This window comes from Myotis nattereri (assembly GCF_964212035.1).
Source record: "Myotis nattereri genome assembly, chromosome: 1".
NCBI lineage: Eukaryota > Metazoa > Chordata > Mammalia > Chiroptera > Vespertilionidae > Myotis > Myotis nattereri.
Window position 1 is genome coordinate 159,636,501 of NC_138075.1, and position 17,501 is coordinate 159,654,001.

Sequence of the window (17,501 nt, forward strand, 5' to 3'; positions counted from 1 at the left end):
TTCCAGAGATTTGGAAAACTGGGAGTACAGTTGTATGATTATTTTTTACAGGTGACAGATTATCGGGGGTAAAATGATAGTTTTATTAGAACCCAAGAATATTATCTCTGGCACCAATATCTTTAATTGGAGACTAGTGAGAAGCCATTCGGTTAAGAAAACAGTACAAGATGTTTTCTCTTTGTTTCTGCGATGTTTTCTTACTCTCCCCAGTTCAGTTACTAATCATCCTGTTGGCCCCTCTTCTTTCTCTCTTGAATATATAGCAAATTACTTCCAAACGGACTCGTATCCCTCCAGCCAAACTCTTCCTGTGTCATACTTGGGCCGGCTTGCCATCGCTCTCTGTCCAGAGGTGTCAGAAGTGAGTGTCAAGCTTGCCAGCAGCCCCACATACTACTGCACTAAAGCCAGAATAGATAGAGGGGGCCTGCAAAGGGGGATTGATGGATGTTGCCCCCGCCTTTCTTAGTGTACTTTCTCTTGAAAAATATATTTAATTACATGGAGTCCATTTCTAGTCACAGTTAAGAGCAGGCCCTCCGGACTCCACTTGGCGTGTCTGTTATGATGAAAAAGCCATCAATATTTTAAAAGCTGCTGACAGGCAAGAAGTTAGCCTTGATGGCTAGAAATTTAGAGGGATTTTTAACTCTATAAGATATACTCATTGCTTCTCTACAGCACTATGGAGGGGAGGCTTAATAAAGAGCAAGGGATGCGGTCAAGAGTAACCCAGTCAGAGTCTTCAGGCTTTAGATAACCTAGATGTGTCCTGATTGTATGGCCTGAATTTCTCACCCGGGAGCTTTCCAGAGCAGCCAGCACCCAGCGCCTCCCCGACACCAATGTCACAAAACTGGGTCGTGGGAGGTGTGCACCAGAGAATCTATTTTAGGGCAGATCTTCCAGGGACAGATGTTGACAGGCTTTCTGGATTTCCTGTGGTCGGAACAGAATGAATGATGTTCAAATTCACCCAGACTTTCCAGGTATCACCTTACAGGTGCTGTAGTAATCAGGGTAGACTAAACTGCTGCAACAAATAGGCCTGAAATTGTATTTCAGCTAAAAACCTAGTAGAAGTTTCTTGCTAATGTCAGTAATCCTTTTTAGTGTTCGGTTGGTGAATGGCTTTCCTCCAAGTAATATTACGGGGATCCAGCCTTCTTCTTCATCTTGTTGCCCTACCTCCTCCTTATATTTTTTGTTACTTTGTCATCTGCATCCATCCAAAAGGAAATATGAAAATATCTGTTCTATTGCAAGCCCTGGCTCTGAAGCAGCAAATATCACTTCCATTCACATGTTCTTGTCCTGTACATAGTGACATGACAAGAAGCTAGCGGATGTGGTTTTGCCATGCACTCTTCTTCAGTCCTGGTGCTGTGGGAGAAGGAGGGAGTAGACCCGCGTGGACAGCTGCTAGTCTCTGCCACAGGCGGCTGGTTGTATTGTTCCCCAGACTTCCTTGAGGATAAGTCTTACTGGGGACCCTGATATACAGATTACCAGGCCTTTCTCCCTGATAATCCTGACCCAATATGTCTGGATTGGTTTTAGGAATCTGTGTTTTTATAAACATTCCAGGTGAAGGTCTTAGGAAAGTTTGAGAAACACTGTAAGATGTAATGAAATTTGGGGAGTGCAGTGTACATTTGTTGCAGTCTTAGGATCCCATGTTGTAAGGAAGGGTGGCAGACTAGATGGCCGAAATCTAGTTCCTGGCACCCTTTACCTATCTCTGTTCTTAGAATTTAGAAGCAGAGTTATATTGTGTATATACTATATAACACTAATATATCCGTTCAAACCTGAATTTTTCTTTGAATTAGCTCATTGCTTCATTCAGTTGACCAAGGTTAGCAGACATTTTGACATACGGTTGTTTTATGGATCATATCAAATACTTGGAACATATCATGTCATGACAGCTGTTTAACACGTAGGTCAATGTATAAGATTGACTAGGAATGCAATATTGGGAGTTTCCTGGTCCCCTAGCCCCCGTCCCATCATAATGTTGAATCCTTTGAAGCTTATCATCATGGAAATTAGAAACATAACTATATTGGAGAAATAATGGGTTGAATTATTTATCGGTGACCTCTGTCCCAAACTGGAAAATAGAAAGCTGCTCCACTCAGCCTCCTGAGCATGCCAGAAGAACGCCAGGAGATGTGTGGAATTTCTGTTTCATACGCTCTTCACAGCACATTTGAATCCTAGTCTCTGTGTACACAACAGCGGTGAGGACCAAGACCCTTTGGACAAATTGAGGTGTGCTCGGGGAATTCCAACCAACTTTAATGTTTGCCTATGACAGTTAATATTTAAGAAGATAATTCTTTCTCTCAAAGTATTCCAGGACATCCTGAAAAAATATTTGGGCTACCTACTGTTTTGGGTTGCCTGAGTTATTGGTGACAGAACAAAATTTAGAATAAGGAGGCCTTCAGTGGCAGGAGAACCTCTTTTGACTAGTAGGAAGTATTATTGTCATTTGTTATCTGCACAATTAGGAAGCAATCGAGTATAGCAGAGGCTTTGCTGCGTAAGTGATCTTTGTTGCCTCCAACCCTTTAGCTCATTGTTGAGTGTTTTCCAGCACGCCTTTCTTCCCACTCCCATCTTAATAAGTGTGTGTGTGTGTGTGTGTGTGTGTGTGTGTAAATTCCACCCAAGTTCTGGCTCTTAAGTCCAAAAGGGCTGAAGACTTTTAATCCATCTTCATGCAGTCATCTTGAGGACAGAGTAGGAGCCTGTGGGATATTTCTTATCTCTCTTTTCTAAAGGTTTGACCGAAGAAAGAGTGTTGTTGACAATGATTGAGAAAAATGAAAGTTTTTAGATCAAACACTGCTTCGGTGTGCGTGCAGCGCGGGGAAGGCTGATAGATGGCGTCTTCCTCAGTGAAGCCACATAGCGGCTAATCAGTGTGTGGCATGTAGAGCTTTCTGTAACCTGGAAATCAGGGAAATATTTCACTTTCCCTCTGAGGTTTCCAGGGAGAGAGTCTGTGGCAAAGAAGATGAATCTTCTTCTCTCTACCTGCTGCAGGATGGGCAGTTCCCTGTGCAGTTAGATTTTAAACACATCAAATGCAAGGACCATGATTATATTTTTCTTGTACCCGTAATCAGTTATGTTTATTTAATTTCCTGGAAAGTGGAAAGCCATGCTCAACATATACCTGGGTTGAGATTCAGAACAATCAAGCAGCATGACAGTCTTTGGCAAAAGTGAGTCCACCTGATTGGATCCGGGCCCAGGCTTTGTCCAGGACCCAGAGAGTTGACGCTCTGTCCAGATGCCACCTCTCTATGTCCCAGTTTCTTTTTCCTTTTCTTTTATAAAATATATTTTCATTCATTTCAGAGAGGAAAAGAGAGGGATAGAGAGATAGAAACATCAATGATGAGAAAGAATCATTGATAGGCTGCACGCCCCCTACTGGGTTTCAAGCCTGCAACCCGGCCATGTGCTTTGACCTGGAATCAGGAATCCAACCATGACCTCCTGATTCATAGGTCAATGCTCAACCACTGAGCCAACTTGGGCGAGCTATGGCCCAGTTTCTTTAACTGGAAATAGACTAAAGCTGCACAGTTGCTAAGTTCTCTTTATTCTCTCAGTCCAGCACTTGAAGGTGATCACAGTCAGTCAGGACCAGCCCTTGTGAAAATTATGATATGTGCGAAGTTTCTTTCCTGCAGCCACCCCAGTTTTTTGTCTCTTTCCCCCTTTCATGACACCACCTCATGCCCCAGCACCCGCCTTGTCACTGAACAAACTCATATCAAAACCTATCGCTGGAGATTTATTTATACTATAGTGTACATCACTGGAAAAGTAGATCATAGTGTTGCTTTTGAGGAGTGTTTATTTTAATATAAATCGGAGCTTCCGGCTATAAGGATGAAGCTCACAGGAGAAGAGAAGCAGTTGAGAGGGAGAACGAAAGAGAGGAGTCTTTGTGTTCGCTTGTGACAGCCCTCGTTTTGTTCTGTTGTCCCAGAATGACTATTAATAGTCTCCCCTCTACTTCCCAGAGTGTCCCCACTTGGTGAGTTATTTGATCACCCTAGATTTAGAGGAAGCCTCTATGGTACCCCTAAAATTGTATCACAAGTAGAAGGAAGAAAAGAAGCCAACCTTCACTTCTCTATGCCAGAATCCAAGGTTGGCATGTGTACAGATTATCTTAAGAAGTGGATTGAAAAAAATCTAGCTCACCTAACCAGCAAACTACACATGTCTTAGGCCAGAAATTGGTCAGCCATACCAGAGTCATTTCTCGGGAAATGAGTGTCACATGGCCTGTTTTTACCACCACGAATAGCCCACATCAGAAAGGCTCGTAGAACATGAAATCTAAAAGAAACCGAGTTTCTCTGGGGTGAACTATGGAGAAATGCCCTGAGGACAATCAATAAGTATTTAAAAAGCACCTGATGCCCCGACTCAGTGGTTGCGCATCAACCTCTGAACCGGGAAATGGTGGTTAGATTCCCGGTCAGGGCACATTCCTGTATTGCAGGCTAAATCCCCAGTGCGGGAGGGGGAGGTTGGCGGGGGGCGGGGAGGGGGGGGAAACATGCAGGAGGCAACCGATCAATGAGACTCTCTCATCATTGATGTGTCTATCTCTCTCTCCCTCTCCCTTCCTCCCTGAAATCAATAAAAATATTTTTTTAAAAAAGCATGCGATACCTGGCACAGTGCCATGCCTTATTAAGGGGACCACAGGGGACCTTTCGATGTGGCCCCTACCGGCGAAGAGCTTCGGTGGTCCTAGGTAGCATGATAGCAAAACAGGAACTGAACTACCATTGGAGACAGCAGCTTATCAGGCAGTCCAGGGATATTTCCTGTGTGTTACCCTTGTGTGATGGTGACTCTCCAAATGAAATCCAGCCACTGGAACCTCATTTTCAGGTTCCTGAATTCTCCTGGGGGACAGGCACCCCAGTTCTCCTCTCTTTCCGCTCTCGGTCCTACACATCGAGAGTGCCGCCTCTTCACGCGGAGCCCAGGTCACTGCTTTTCCCTCCTCCTTTGTTGCTGAAATAAGGGGAAGTGACACACATCTGTGGTCCAACTCCTTTCTTACTAATGAAACCTGGGTGTGCTCATTAGACAGCAACAGGTTTTATTCCAAAGGACAAACTGTTTTAGGGAATTCTGGGCTCTTGGGGGAGTACCATCAAGGGTACAGTTGGGGAAAAATTTGTCATACCCTGAGCAGGAAAGTCACCACAATGATTCCATTAAAATTGATTGACTGTTCCGAGGCCATGTAAATGGATGTGCCGGTTACTCAAAGGCCATGCAAATGGGTGAACTTGGCTGGTTCTGAGTAATTACTTCAGAAAGCAAGACAACAAAATCAATTCCAAACCCTATTAAAGGGTGCGTGGCCATCATTTACAAAGGGGCTCGTGTGTCTCCCGTCCACCCGGAGGCCAGCGGGGAGCAGCACAGCACCATGGCAGGCGTGTTGACGCTGCCTTTCAGTCCCTCAGGTGCTTCCGTTATAACATTGGGGTAACACTCCCTGCCCCTTACCGGTCTCCTAGGGACCCTGCATAGGTCCTGCCTGCCTCGGGGCTTTATGGAGGAACATAACAAATTTAAGGTGGACAATAATTTGTAACATTTATTAAGCGCTCTGAGGGATATGCCAGGAGCTGTGCCATACATTTTCACAAATTATTTTGTATAATGTGACAACCCCGTGATACAGCTATTATTGCTAACTCGATTTTATAAATAAGGAAACAGAAGCTTGAAGAGGTAAAGAGCTGTGTCACATCCCCAAGTCAGTCTGAAATTCTCATATGGGGTGACTAACTACTTGACTCACTGCGAAGTTTTATGAATGAAGCAGGAGAGAAAATCCAGTGTGACTTTGAAAACTGTCAGGGTCTCTGCCATGAGAACTCTGGGACTTCTTATCCCTGGAACATTAACTAATACTTGGCTACATAAGTGCATTTCTTGCATGGGTTCTGCTGTTCCAGGAAACTTATAAAAGGCTCTCCCTCCCTGATCTACATGAAAAATGACGCAGGCATCGTGGGAGTGGGTGGGGCAGTTACAGTGGTCTTAATAGCCACTCTCTGGAGTCACAGCACAGGAAACGGGCTAAAACCAGTGCAGAGCTTTCCTTTCGCCAGCATGCCGTTTCTACAGCCAGAGGGTGGGCCTCTGCATTTCACTTTGGCTGTGAAGACTAGCGTCAGGAAGTGGATATGATTCCTTTCTCCAGTTCCAGAAAAAAATATTTTGTTTCTGCTCTGGATTGAAATGCCTCTGAAGAGTTCAGCCCCACCTAGATCAGGACCACAAAAAGCTAGAATACCAGTGATATCCACAGAGGGACAGAGCTGAGCCGTGTTTTACACTAATAATAAGGGGTCTATATTCCTAGTCTCCAAGGACAGATCACCACACCCTCAAAGCAGCACAATGAAGTTGAGACTCAACAGATTGGTCTAAAAGCCCATTGTGCTGAACTGAGAATCCTAGCAAATTAGACATGATTTTGACCTACTCCCATTGCCACCAAACTCCTAATTAAAATGCCAACCTGTCCTCAAGAGAATCCATGCTATGAAATAACCTTATATTAAAAACTTCCTTTTAATGAGGTTCCTCAGTACTTTAGAAACTAAATCCTTTTTAATTGAATTCAAGGCAGAGGTACCTTCTCCCACAGTTAACCCTGAGCCGCCTTCCTTCCTCTGTGTGAAGGTGTCTTGGTTAAATCAGCCTGGAGGCCTACTGCAGCCGTGGGCCCTTGGGAAAGGAGACATTGCTGCCATCCTCAGGGGTGTCATCTCTGCCTCATCACCAAGACTCCTGGGAGACCCACCAGCCTAGGGAGTCTGTCCAATCACCCCAAGTTTAGGGATACTGCCCAGTAGGCCTTTTAGTTGGCTTGTCAAGTTCAACCTGAAATTACTTTTTTTTCTTACCTTTAGAGAAAAAAATATGGTCCTTCTTCCTAATCTAGAATTAGTATTTAAAAATAAAATCACAGTCTGGCTGGATGTGGCTCAGTGGTTGAGCATTGGCCTATGAACCAGAAGGTCACGGTTCACTCCCTGGTCAGGACACATGCCCAGGTTGTGGGCTTTATCCCCAGTGTGGGGCATGCAGGAGGCAGCCAATAAATGATTCCCTCTTATCACTGATGTTTCTATCTCTCTCTCCCTCTTCCTTCCTCTCTGAAATCAATAAAAAAAAATTATTAAAAATAAAATTGTGATAGCTACACCATTTGCTTATTACCTTGTATTCCAAAGCTCAGGTGACCTTCTCTGTAACAAAGGAGATTGCCTGCTTCCTGTATCCTGTCCCAGGTTCCTTGAAAAGCATGTGCATCACCCGTAAACTCACCGTCCCCTGCTTAGAGCAGAGTGGGAGAGTTTAAGAAGCAGCTAAATGCAATGATGGTCACGTCAAGGGAAAAGGGTGACATTAAAATTCTTCAGATACTTTACAGGTAATGGACGTTTGAAATGGTTCAACATAAGTGGCTTATTTCAAAGACCCAGGGTGAAGGGGAAAAGCAGATCCCAGCAGTTTTGCCCTTGGTACCTTTTCTGCTTGTGTCCTGCTCTCCTCGTGTTTATATAATAATGGGCGAGGAGTGTTGCAGCACACACACACAGCTGTGCACATTCCTCCTCAGTTGCTTTTCCAAAGGGTTTGAAAATGCAGTAGATTTAATCTAGGGTAAAAAAAAAAAAAAAAAGAAAGAAAGAAACTCAATTTTCCTGGCAGATTTAGAGAGTGAGCCTGTCCTCACGGGGCCATGGAGCATCAGGAGATGGTTTCTCCGAGAGAAGTCCCCAGGGCAGCAGGAGGCTGGCCGTAGCCTAAATCTGTGGCCACTTAGAACGTGGTCATGTGGTCACTGCACATCAGGCACGGCGTCTGAGGAAAGAGTGCAGGATTGCAGGGAGATCACTGAACGGTGAGATCCCTGTTCTCTGCCTGGCTGATAGGTTGGCTCAGATTTGCTGCAGAGCGGTGGTCCTGCTAGGAACGTTGAGTCAGAGTTCTGGGAGGAACAGAGAATCCCTGCGCCTGGCAGCCAGAAGTAAAAAGTACAGCTCCTGCTTTGTCAGTGAAATTCCCAAGGGATTCCCTGGGGTTTGCCCTTGGTGACCCAAACGATGACAGCCACGTAATTCAAGCACTGAGAACAGAATGGCAGCGTTGTTTTTCTGCTTCCCAGGTAGTGGCCAGATGGTAATAGTTTCTACATCAGGGTGCCAATTATATCAAACTCTGTAAAACTAAGGTAATTGGATATGGTTTCATTTGAAGTTGATTTCTACAGGATGTGGCATTTGTGTTAGGTAGCTGTCATGCTAGCTATGGAAGACCCACTTTTAGATAGAGAAAAAAGGTTTGTCCTAGGAGACGGTTAGAAGTTTCAAGCAAGAGAGGTTTTGGTTATAAAAGGACATTTTTGGTGACATGAGGGAGGTTGAAAGGGTTCCAGACAGAAACTGTTGAGTGGTTCATGGCACAGCCCCGTGTGAAGGGTCTTGTCAACCAATAATGGTTAGGATGGTTTTGCCTTATCTATTAGCTTCTCGTTAGGGTAGTTGAGTTAACGAATTATAAAACTCTGATTCTATGGAAGGGGCATAGAAGCCAAGAGAATGCCATGTTCACTTCCTCTGATTTTCTTTTTCTGAGTTTAAAGCAAAAAAAAGTTTGGGGGGGGAGGCAGTAAATGGCTTGCAAAACAAAACGTCATCTCTTTGTAGGTTCTTCCTAGAACTAACTATTTGCCTCGAATGCCACTTTTCTCATTCCTGGCCTTCGTGTCTCTCAGTGTACGTCAGGCACTGCAGCCGTCTGGGTGCAGTATCCAAGTTGAGAGGAGCCCAGGTAAGGAAATGGAAGCAGGAATGCAAGCCCATGCTGTGCAGCATGGGAGCTGCATCTTAATGTAACCATGTAGTTTAGCGGTCACCAGCCTGTGGTCCGAAAGGTTGGCAGCCACTGGTGTAGTTGGTAGCAATACTTGGGACTCATGTTTTGAGGACAAAGTAAACAAAATAAACACTTGGACCATGGAGGCCACAAATTAATCGCAGTACATTTGACATGGTTTTGCTCTGGCAGCACTAGTTCTTCTTGGTGGGGGAACTTTGGGCCAAGGAAAGGACACATCTGTGTACTTTTGAAGAATGGTATTTGCGTCAAGGCGCTGAGGATCACCTTCCAGACCACTGGTAATCTACTTCTTTTTTTAAGGTTAACACTAAGTTTTCTTTAAATATACAATTCAGGGGACTTTTGATGGAGTGTTTGAACCTTTAACTGCTTTGTAGAAACTGAGAGTCCAGGGTGCTGGCAGGGGTGAGGCCGATGGTTGACAGTGGAGAGCTTGGTGTGTGGGAGATTCACTTGGACACAACATACACCACTTAGATCAACAACCTTTGGACTCGGAAAAAGTATTAAATTCTCTATAGAGTGGCGAAGATTGAGGGAGGAAATAGATCACAAGGGGAATCAAGGGTGAAGAAAGAGTGCGTCCTCTTTTGACTTCAACTGGCCTGGATGCGACTGATTTGACGAGAAGCCAAGATCCCAGTTGCAGTGCAACTTGTGTAATGCAGGCACCTACTTTGCTTGCAAATGTGCACAAAGGAGATCTTCATTCACAGAAAGAGAAAAGCCACAGTGGGTTGGCTAAGTTAGCCTTCCAGGGCCTTTGTCCCTCGATCTGCCAGCCCCTTAGAATTCAGACGCAGATGTTAAAGGGGTTTTCAGTTCACAGTGTGATGACTGTTGACATCCAGAATTCAAATGTATTTTGAATTGAATTTGTCTGCTACAACCATCAGATGATCATTCTGTGGCTGTTTTCAAGTGTTCATTTGCTTAGATTAATCAAATAACATCAGTTTCTTATGAGGATGATGTTGAATGGCCTTGAAGACATGGCAGGCCCCTGTGTATCCAGTGGACAGAGTCCATCTGAGGAGGCAGGTGTCCACATGCACAGCGCCATGAGCTCCAAACCTGAGATACATTTTATTTTAGTGGCTTAGCCTACAGAGTTGCAGGAAATCATTTTTTTCACCTTCTCTCCTCCATCCTCAAGTGTACAGTTATTTCTGTGTACTTCAGAGAATGTCCCACAGTTTTCCATGTGAAGATATTACTGGAGTGGCATCAGAAAACGAATTTGCCATTAGAGCCAGAACATTCTAAAGAGGCCGTTTCTCCCATTTAAGAGAGCACCATTCCCAGGAGAATTCATGCTCAGCCCAGGCTGGTGGCTCCAGGAGACGTGTGAGGAATGACACTAGACCAGCCACATGCTGGGCTGGCTTCCTAATCGTTGGCCTGTGATCTGAAAAGTCTACACGACAGCTGACGGGTGACTGTTTCGATAATTGAAAACCATTCAAGTCACTGACCTCTCGTCCTTCTACCTGGATTCCTTACAACAAGCACACAGACATGATGCAAACTGCCTTGTTGTCTATATTTTAGAGTCAAAGGCTCTTCAGAGCCTCAGACCTTTGTTCCCTTCCTCCCCACCTTGGTGAGGTCTGGAAACCTCGGAGGAAGCCCCTGCCATGCGTACGGGGTCAGTTTGCTTCGGGGCAGAGGTACTTTTACAAATCTGACCTCTGGCATCATTCTCCAGGGCTGTGTCTACACCACCATCCACACTGGACAACGTAAACAAATTACTGTTTGACTTGGGGCAAAACATGGTGTAAACTGGTGGTTTCCACAAACGAAGTACATTTTTTTAAAAATTCTGTATTACCAAGAGTTTCCAAGCAGAGATTTTCAATAGAAACAGCTGTGGTTTGAAAAGATTTATGATAATCCAGATGGTTTCTTTGAGGATAAATCTACTTGATCATTTAAAATTAAAGTCTTTCAGTAAAGTTGAGTGTCTTCTTTATGATTTTAAATATACTACCATTGTGTGTGTGTGTGTGTGTGTGTGTGTGTGTGTCTTGGCCTGTCTTATTCAGAGCTTTATCTTTGGAAACAGCAGAAACCTCAAGACAGTGTCCCAAATTATTCAGCAATTAAGCCGGCAGAATACCTGAGGGAACGCTTCGTAACAGCAGAAACGGTTTGTGAGGAGATACAGTCAGTTTTGCATCTCCCCTGTCTGGACTGTCTAGCAGTCAGCCTCCCTGGGAACTGCCACTCTCAACTTCTGATCCAAGATGCTCTAATCTTACTGCACAATTATAATACTGATTACATTTCGCTTTCCAAGCTGAACATGGGCAACTAGATTGCTAAACTTGTCCACTTGTGGGAACCTGGGTGTGAAAGGCTCCCAGTCCCCTTGTCGAGGCTCTGAGGAGACGGAGGGGTGGCAGACAAGGGGCTCTGGAACCAGGTGGCCTTTCTGTATCTCTCGCCTGCCCTCAGTGCCCAGCGTCCACTGGCTTGCGGCTCATGTGAGGCCCTGCACCTGGCCTTCACCGAGGACCCTCTGCACCCCGGGTCTTTCCCTTCCAGGCCTCTTCCACCGACCATCGCACTTGATCTGTCCTACATTGCCTGCCTAGGGGCTCTGCTAGATGTACAAATTCAAGCAGCAAAATAAATTCTCAGGGAGATGTAATGTTCACCATGCATTAATGTGTTACCAATGATGTTTCAGACTCATCGTCTCTTGATGACCAGTGGAGGAGTCATCAGCAGTGGACATGTGCGCTCTGTGTAGGCCTGAGACAGGTGTTTGGTTCACTTGACCGATCTCACCTGTGAATTTGAAAAGCCCTTCTAAGGAGCAGTATACTGGGGTTGATAAATAGACACGTGAAAGATGGATTGTATCAATGAAACTGGGAAAGCAGGATGCCATAAAGTAACTTGGGTGTGGAAGGTCATGTTCATCTTTTGTAAGTTGGCTACTGCCACTGGCAGAAACTCCTGAATGAGTGGATAAAGGTGGCGAGAATTGTGAAGTCCAAGTGCTTATTAGTGTCAAATGAGCAAAGCAGAGAAATGTGAAGTAGCAAAAATGAGCAGCATTAAGCAGGAAAAGGAGTTGGGCTTGCTGAGGCACCTGACTCATCAAACTGCATTAGCCTCTGCTCATCCCCCAGAGGCCCCAGGGCGTCACTTCCCATGGCTGACATTCATGAACATTCCTGGAACCCCCATAGCTGAGGGGTTGTCCCCTTGGTGCCTGTGGCGGCTGCTGACCACTGAAGAGACCTGTGGATGGTGTAGTGTCTAACCACCCACCTTACGATGAAGTTGGAAGCAGACCTGCTGGAGGAGGAGTCTGTCCCCAGAATCAGATTGCCGAGCCATCTGGTGCTGCAGCTGACCTGGAAATGCATCCCGTAGATTTCAGCCCTGAGTTACAGCTGCTGTGGGGAAATCTCGGAGACAGGTGGTTCCCTCAGCAGCTGTACCTCTGGTTAGGGTAGGCAAGAAAGAAAATTCCATCCTTCTTGAACCTTCATGGATCTTCTGGGATCTGTAGTAGCTCCCTGAACTTTTTCCATGGTAATTACCATATCAGGGAAAATAATGATATTTCTCCCTTCCTTTGCTGAAATAATCTCTGCGAGTCAATGAATCGAAAATTTTAAGTGAGCATATCAAATGATAGATGGATAAAAAAGACTATGGTTTCTAGAGAGTACTCACGGAAACGAGTCTTTAACACATTCTTATGCTGGAAGTATACAGACTAAAGTCCCATCGGGGGAAAAATAGATTGCTGCATTTAAGGGAACTATTTAAATTTATAATTCTGTATTTACCCTGCAAATTTTAAGATAATTTAATCAAACACTGTTTTTATCAAGTGGATCAGTATGCATGCTGAATGAAATGCAAGACATTTGTAGCCCAAGAAAGATAAAGAATACTTTTGACTTTTGACCTTAAAAATTTGTTCTGAATGAAACGCTTTGCCTTTATGCCCATATAGTTTGGGGAGGATTTTAGGCAGACCTGGTTTTTATTCACTGACTTAGCAGTGATGAAGCTAAAGTAGCTAAGGTACAGAGGAAGTTAGATGTTTTCCCACGTCACTCAGGATTCAAATGTTAGAAACCAAAGGGAAGAGTCTTGGGGTGATATTCCCCAGCACCCCCACCTTTCTGCAAGTTGTTCACTGCATGATGGGGCCCAGTGGAGGCTGCAAGTCAGAGCAGAAATTCAGCCTGAACGCTGCTCTCCAGGCCACGGGCTGTGCCCACCTGGAGCTGGGACACCTTCTTCAAAGGTGCCTAGTTGGGTGCTGAGCTGTTGGGTTGGGTTCAGCGAGTAGCGAGGGAAGCATATCACCAATGTTATGCCAGGGCTTCTCCAGTGCATTGCAACCAGAACTAGAGCTGATCTTGGCAGCATTTTTAAAAAAAAAACAGCACCTGTTGTTTACATGGGCATGGAGTGAGAGTTACGAGCTGTACACAGTTTGGAGAGGACCAGCATCATGAATGCCTGGTTTCACCTTTTCAGTTAGACAGGCAGTGAAGGCCCCCGATTAAATTGAACAGAGTTTGAGATTTGGGGCATCTTCCCATCTCCCCTTCTATACGTTAGACTCCTCTTTCATTTCCTTTCCCCCTTCATCCCCATCCTGCACTGCTCAGCCCTCAGCTTCAAACTTGCCTTTTCTCAAAAACCAACGAAAACCACCTTCCATCCACTCAGAACTTTGTTCAAGAGGAAAACACTTCAGCCAAATTTATACTGAGATGTTAATAGCTAGGAACGGTGAAACTTTGCCACCCCCGAGGACACCCTGTTAATACTTAAACAGGAAATGAACTGTTCTCCCCAGTGGGTTTCAGGCAGTGGGAAATGGTCGGCATTCTGTTTGGGGTTTAAGGCAGGAGAGCTTGCTTTAGTCCTGAGCCCACTGCGTATCCGTCAGAGCTCTTCAGGTTGGCCGAGCACACAGGCTTCCCTCAGTTTCCATCATCTTTGCTGCTTGTACGTTTATCTTAGCACCGTGCTTAGTTCTCCATTTCTAGCTCCTGTCACTTCTTTAGACCAATCTAAATGCTTCATTCTTAGCTCTGAGCGTGGCCAGACTGGCTTTGTTTTTCATCTTCCTTAACTTCCTTCTTCCTAGGCAAGCAAACTATCCTGTAACTTCTACCCCAGCCCTAATTTTTTTTTCTTCAAGTTTCACACTTCCAAAACCCACCTGCTTGAAAGTATCAGATTCTGCTATTTCTGAAACTTTGATTGTTGAGGGGAAATTCCGAGCCTTCCCTACTGCATTCTTACCTGGCATCTAACCCTGTAAGCCCAGGATCGGGAGAGAACTTACTGAGAGTCTGGTTGTTAGAAGCTTTCAGAAGGCAATGGGTGGGACCTTCTCTGCTTTTCTTTCTATGCCAAGCCTAGAAAAGTACAGCTGGTAGTTTTTCCTCTTCTTAGAGCGATTATGATGGGTACTGGAAGCTGGGACTTGACTTTGCTGTATGTATTATTATTCCTTGATCTACAGCCATTCCTATAGCTTTTCTTGGGCTTACCTAATGCCAGAGAAACTAAAACCACTCGTTAATTTGATTAGTTCAGTAAAAAATCTACCATCAGGCAGCATGGCTAAATGAACTCTGGTCAAAGAAGTCCAAATAGCTGAAACGAAAGCTCATATAAATATGGTCAGGCTGTCCACCTGTGATTCTTTAAGGAAACCTCCTAATTTCCAATTTCCTCTGTCATGCCAGTGATATATATATATATATGAAGGGTTTCCTATCTCTCGATGCTTGTATTTTTAAATGCCAGGAAGCTATGCTCATACTCAACTTTGTCCTTAAGGTAAAAGGTTTTGCATATTTCATCTCAATAGGTTCCAATAAAATCAAATATATGACAGGCTTCCAAATTTCTTTCCAAACGAGGAGGAGGCATCTCTCATGCATTTCGGAATGCTATCTGAACAGTATTGTAAGTTTGTTTTCCCCTCTACCTTTGAATGAGCGTTTGGTTTGAAAAATCAGAGTGGCAGCTTAGCACTCCAAAGATGGCCAGTGGTGCCAGCTCCCTGCCCTCCAACTGTGCCTTTTTTCCCCCTCTTCGTCTTATTCTCATCATTCCCCCAAATAGAGCCAACCAATGTTGATGCCTCAGGGTCATGTGCCTCTCTCCTGTTACTTGCTATCCTTGCATAGGAGAACCTCTCAAAGCTCTTGCCATCTCTGTGAATTAGGATCCTGTACTGGAGGGGGGTAAAATACGTACTGTCTTGGTGATGGTGTCTCTCCACCTTTTTTTCTCAGCCCAAAGACAGCCCATGTCAGAGGCAACATCTTTTTTCTTTAAATGTTTAGTTTTTGTCCACACCCTTTTTCTAAGCCTGGTTGTGCTAAGAAACTGTGTGCTGATTAACAGATTGTTAACTGGTGACTTTATCTGGTTTAACCAGATCTGTTACCCAGTCTTCTTGGCTACATGTTGAGGGAGGAGTCTGCCATCCTTCAGAGCACAGAAGGAATGGTCCAAGGCCCTGACACCATTTCTTTGGTGGAGGGAGTTGGCTGTGTTGGAGGTGGATGCCAGCCTCTCCCAGAGGGGCATGCCGCCTGGACCCCATCAGCTCTGAGATAAGGAATCAAGAGGTTGCCACTCGATGTGCCACAGCCAGGTTTAAGACGTGGGACAGAGTGTGCAGATACCTGTTTGGACATGTGGCCACCTGTACTGTAACGTAGTTGCTAACTGGTAAAAATAGAGTCTTTCATTCTGGTAAACAAATATTGAGTGTCTCATGTACAGGACTTTGCATTATGTACTGTGGTGGAGATAAAATAGAGCATTATCCAGGCTTTTAAGAGGCTTATAATCCAGTTGTCTAAATCACTGAGTTTAGAAAGTGTTTTTAAAAGTGTGATGTCCTAGAGATACCCTTTAAGGAAATCATAGTTAATGTTTCTGCTATTGTTGTGATTAAACACTTTCCTTTGTTCGGCCCTATTACCAGCTCACACCCCCCCCCCCCTCATTTCCGAGGGGCTGTGTTCCAGGTGGCTGGTGCACAGAGCTATGAATTTATCTCAACACGGGCAAAGCTAATAAATATGATTCCGGATGAAAGGCACTGTGTAAATGCTTGGGATGTTGTTATTACTGTTCTCATGCACTTTATTATTTTTAAATTGTGCATCCTTTTAAGTAGATTATTTGTTCGCCACAGTCTCCATTATATCTAAGCAAAGCTTTCACAGACATTTCTAAAAACCTTTTCATTTCTCTCTGTAGGTTGTTGTTTCGTAACGTTTTATACAAGAAAAGCTGCACTTGAGGCCCAGAATGCACTGCACAATATTAAAACTTTACCTGGGGTGAGTCGGTTTACTTTTGTACCAAAATCACTTTATTGCTTGAAAATGGTCCTTTCAACTGAAGGTTCTAGTTATGGGCTCTTAGTGCCAAAAATGACTTTGGTCTTTTGAGGAGTGTGTGCTGACCCCTCTGCTCCCCTGCGGCAGCCAAACCAGCTGGCCGGCCCATAAAGAAGCACCCGCATTAATGCCGACGGAAAGAGCTCTCAAACCGCGTGTCCCCTGGTTAGAAAATCAGAGTGACCCCACTGGGTCACAGCGGCTGCCAAAGGGTATTGGGTGGGCTAAGATTTTAAAAGGGAGGAAAAAAACCAACTCACATAAGAGAAGCAAATGGAAAAGGAAAAGCTTTTACTCACCAGGAGCCCCTTTTCAAATTTAGTCTTCAGATTTTTCTTTTGAAAGAACAAAATGTACCCTGTACAGCTATAATATTAAACCTCATAATGGCTTCTAAGCAGTCAATGGTGGTTAACAAAGTCAATGTTTTAATGCCCTGTTTGTGGCTTCGTGTTGATAGAGAACAGAAAATACAAAGCTTACTTTTTTTTTCCATTTCCTTCCCGATAATATCTGATGATGAGTACAATTCTCTAGAAGTGAACTGATTTATGTGACTACTTTATGAGACTACATGATTTCTGGAGTTTGGGGGCAATTTTATATAGTGCATGCTAGTATGACTATCCCTGTGCTGTTTGAATATTTCCCCCATTGACTCAAATATCAGTGCCGAGTTCATTGAATATCATAATGATGTGCATTGGTTATATGAAGAACCTGTGGGTAAGTAGTGTATTGCTAATTATTTTGTTGAAATGTGGTTTGGTAAGAATAGAAGGAAGGTAACAGAATGCCCCTAATGTTTTCAGGGTGTAATTCTACCTCTGTGTCACTGAGCTGTCTCTGTAGATGCACGCACACGTCCGAATTTTACCCTCTATCACACCCACAAAAGAGACCATTTGTGTAATTCACCTTAGATCCATTGAAAAGTTTATAATATTTGTACTGGCAAGACTCAACAAAAGGTTTTCACAGCATTAGCTTCTTAATCACCCAAAAATAATAAATTGTGACCCTCGTCTTGAATCACACGACTTTGCCGTTCCCCTTTTCATGTGAGCAAATTAAAGAGAAGGTCCAGCAAGCGACCGTGTG

At 44.3% G+C, this 17,501-nt stretch overlaps 1 protein-coding gene across 12 annotated transcripts in view; it reads left to right on the forward strand.

The window, feature by feature from the left end:
• CELF2 (CUGBP Elav-like family member 2) overlaps positions 1–17,501 on the forward strand; it is a gene marked incomplete at its 5' end in the record, with an annotated part of 552,657 nt that overhangs the window by 423,452 nt on the left and 111,704 nt on the right. For all 12 annotated transcript variants that reach the window (XM_081085288.1, XM_081085287.1, XM_081085286.1 and 9 more), the window contains one exon: positions 16,258–16,340. In XM_081085288.1, coding sequence (XP_080941414.1) covers positions 16,258–16,340 — 83 coding nt within the window. The remainder of the gene's footprint in view (positions 1–16,257; positions 16,341–17,501) is intronic.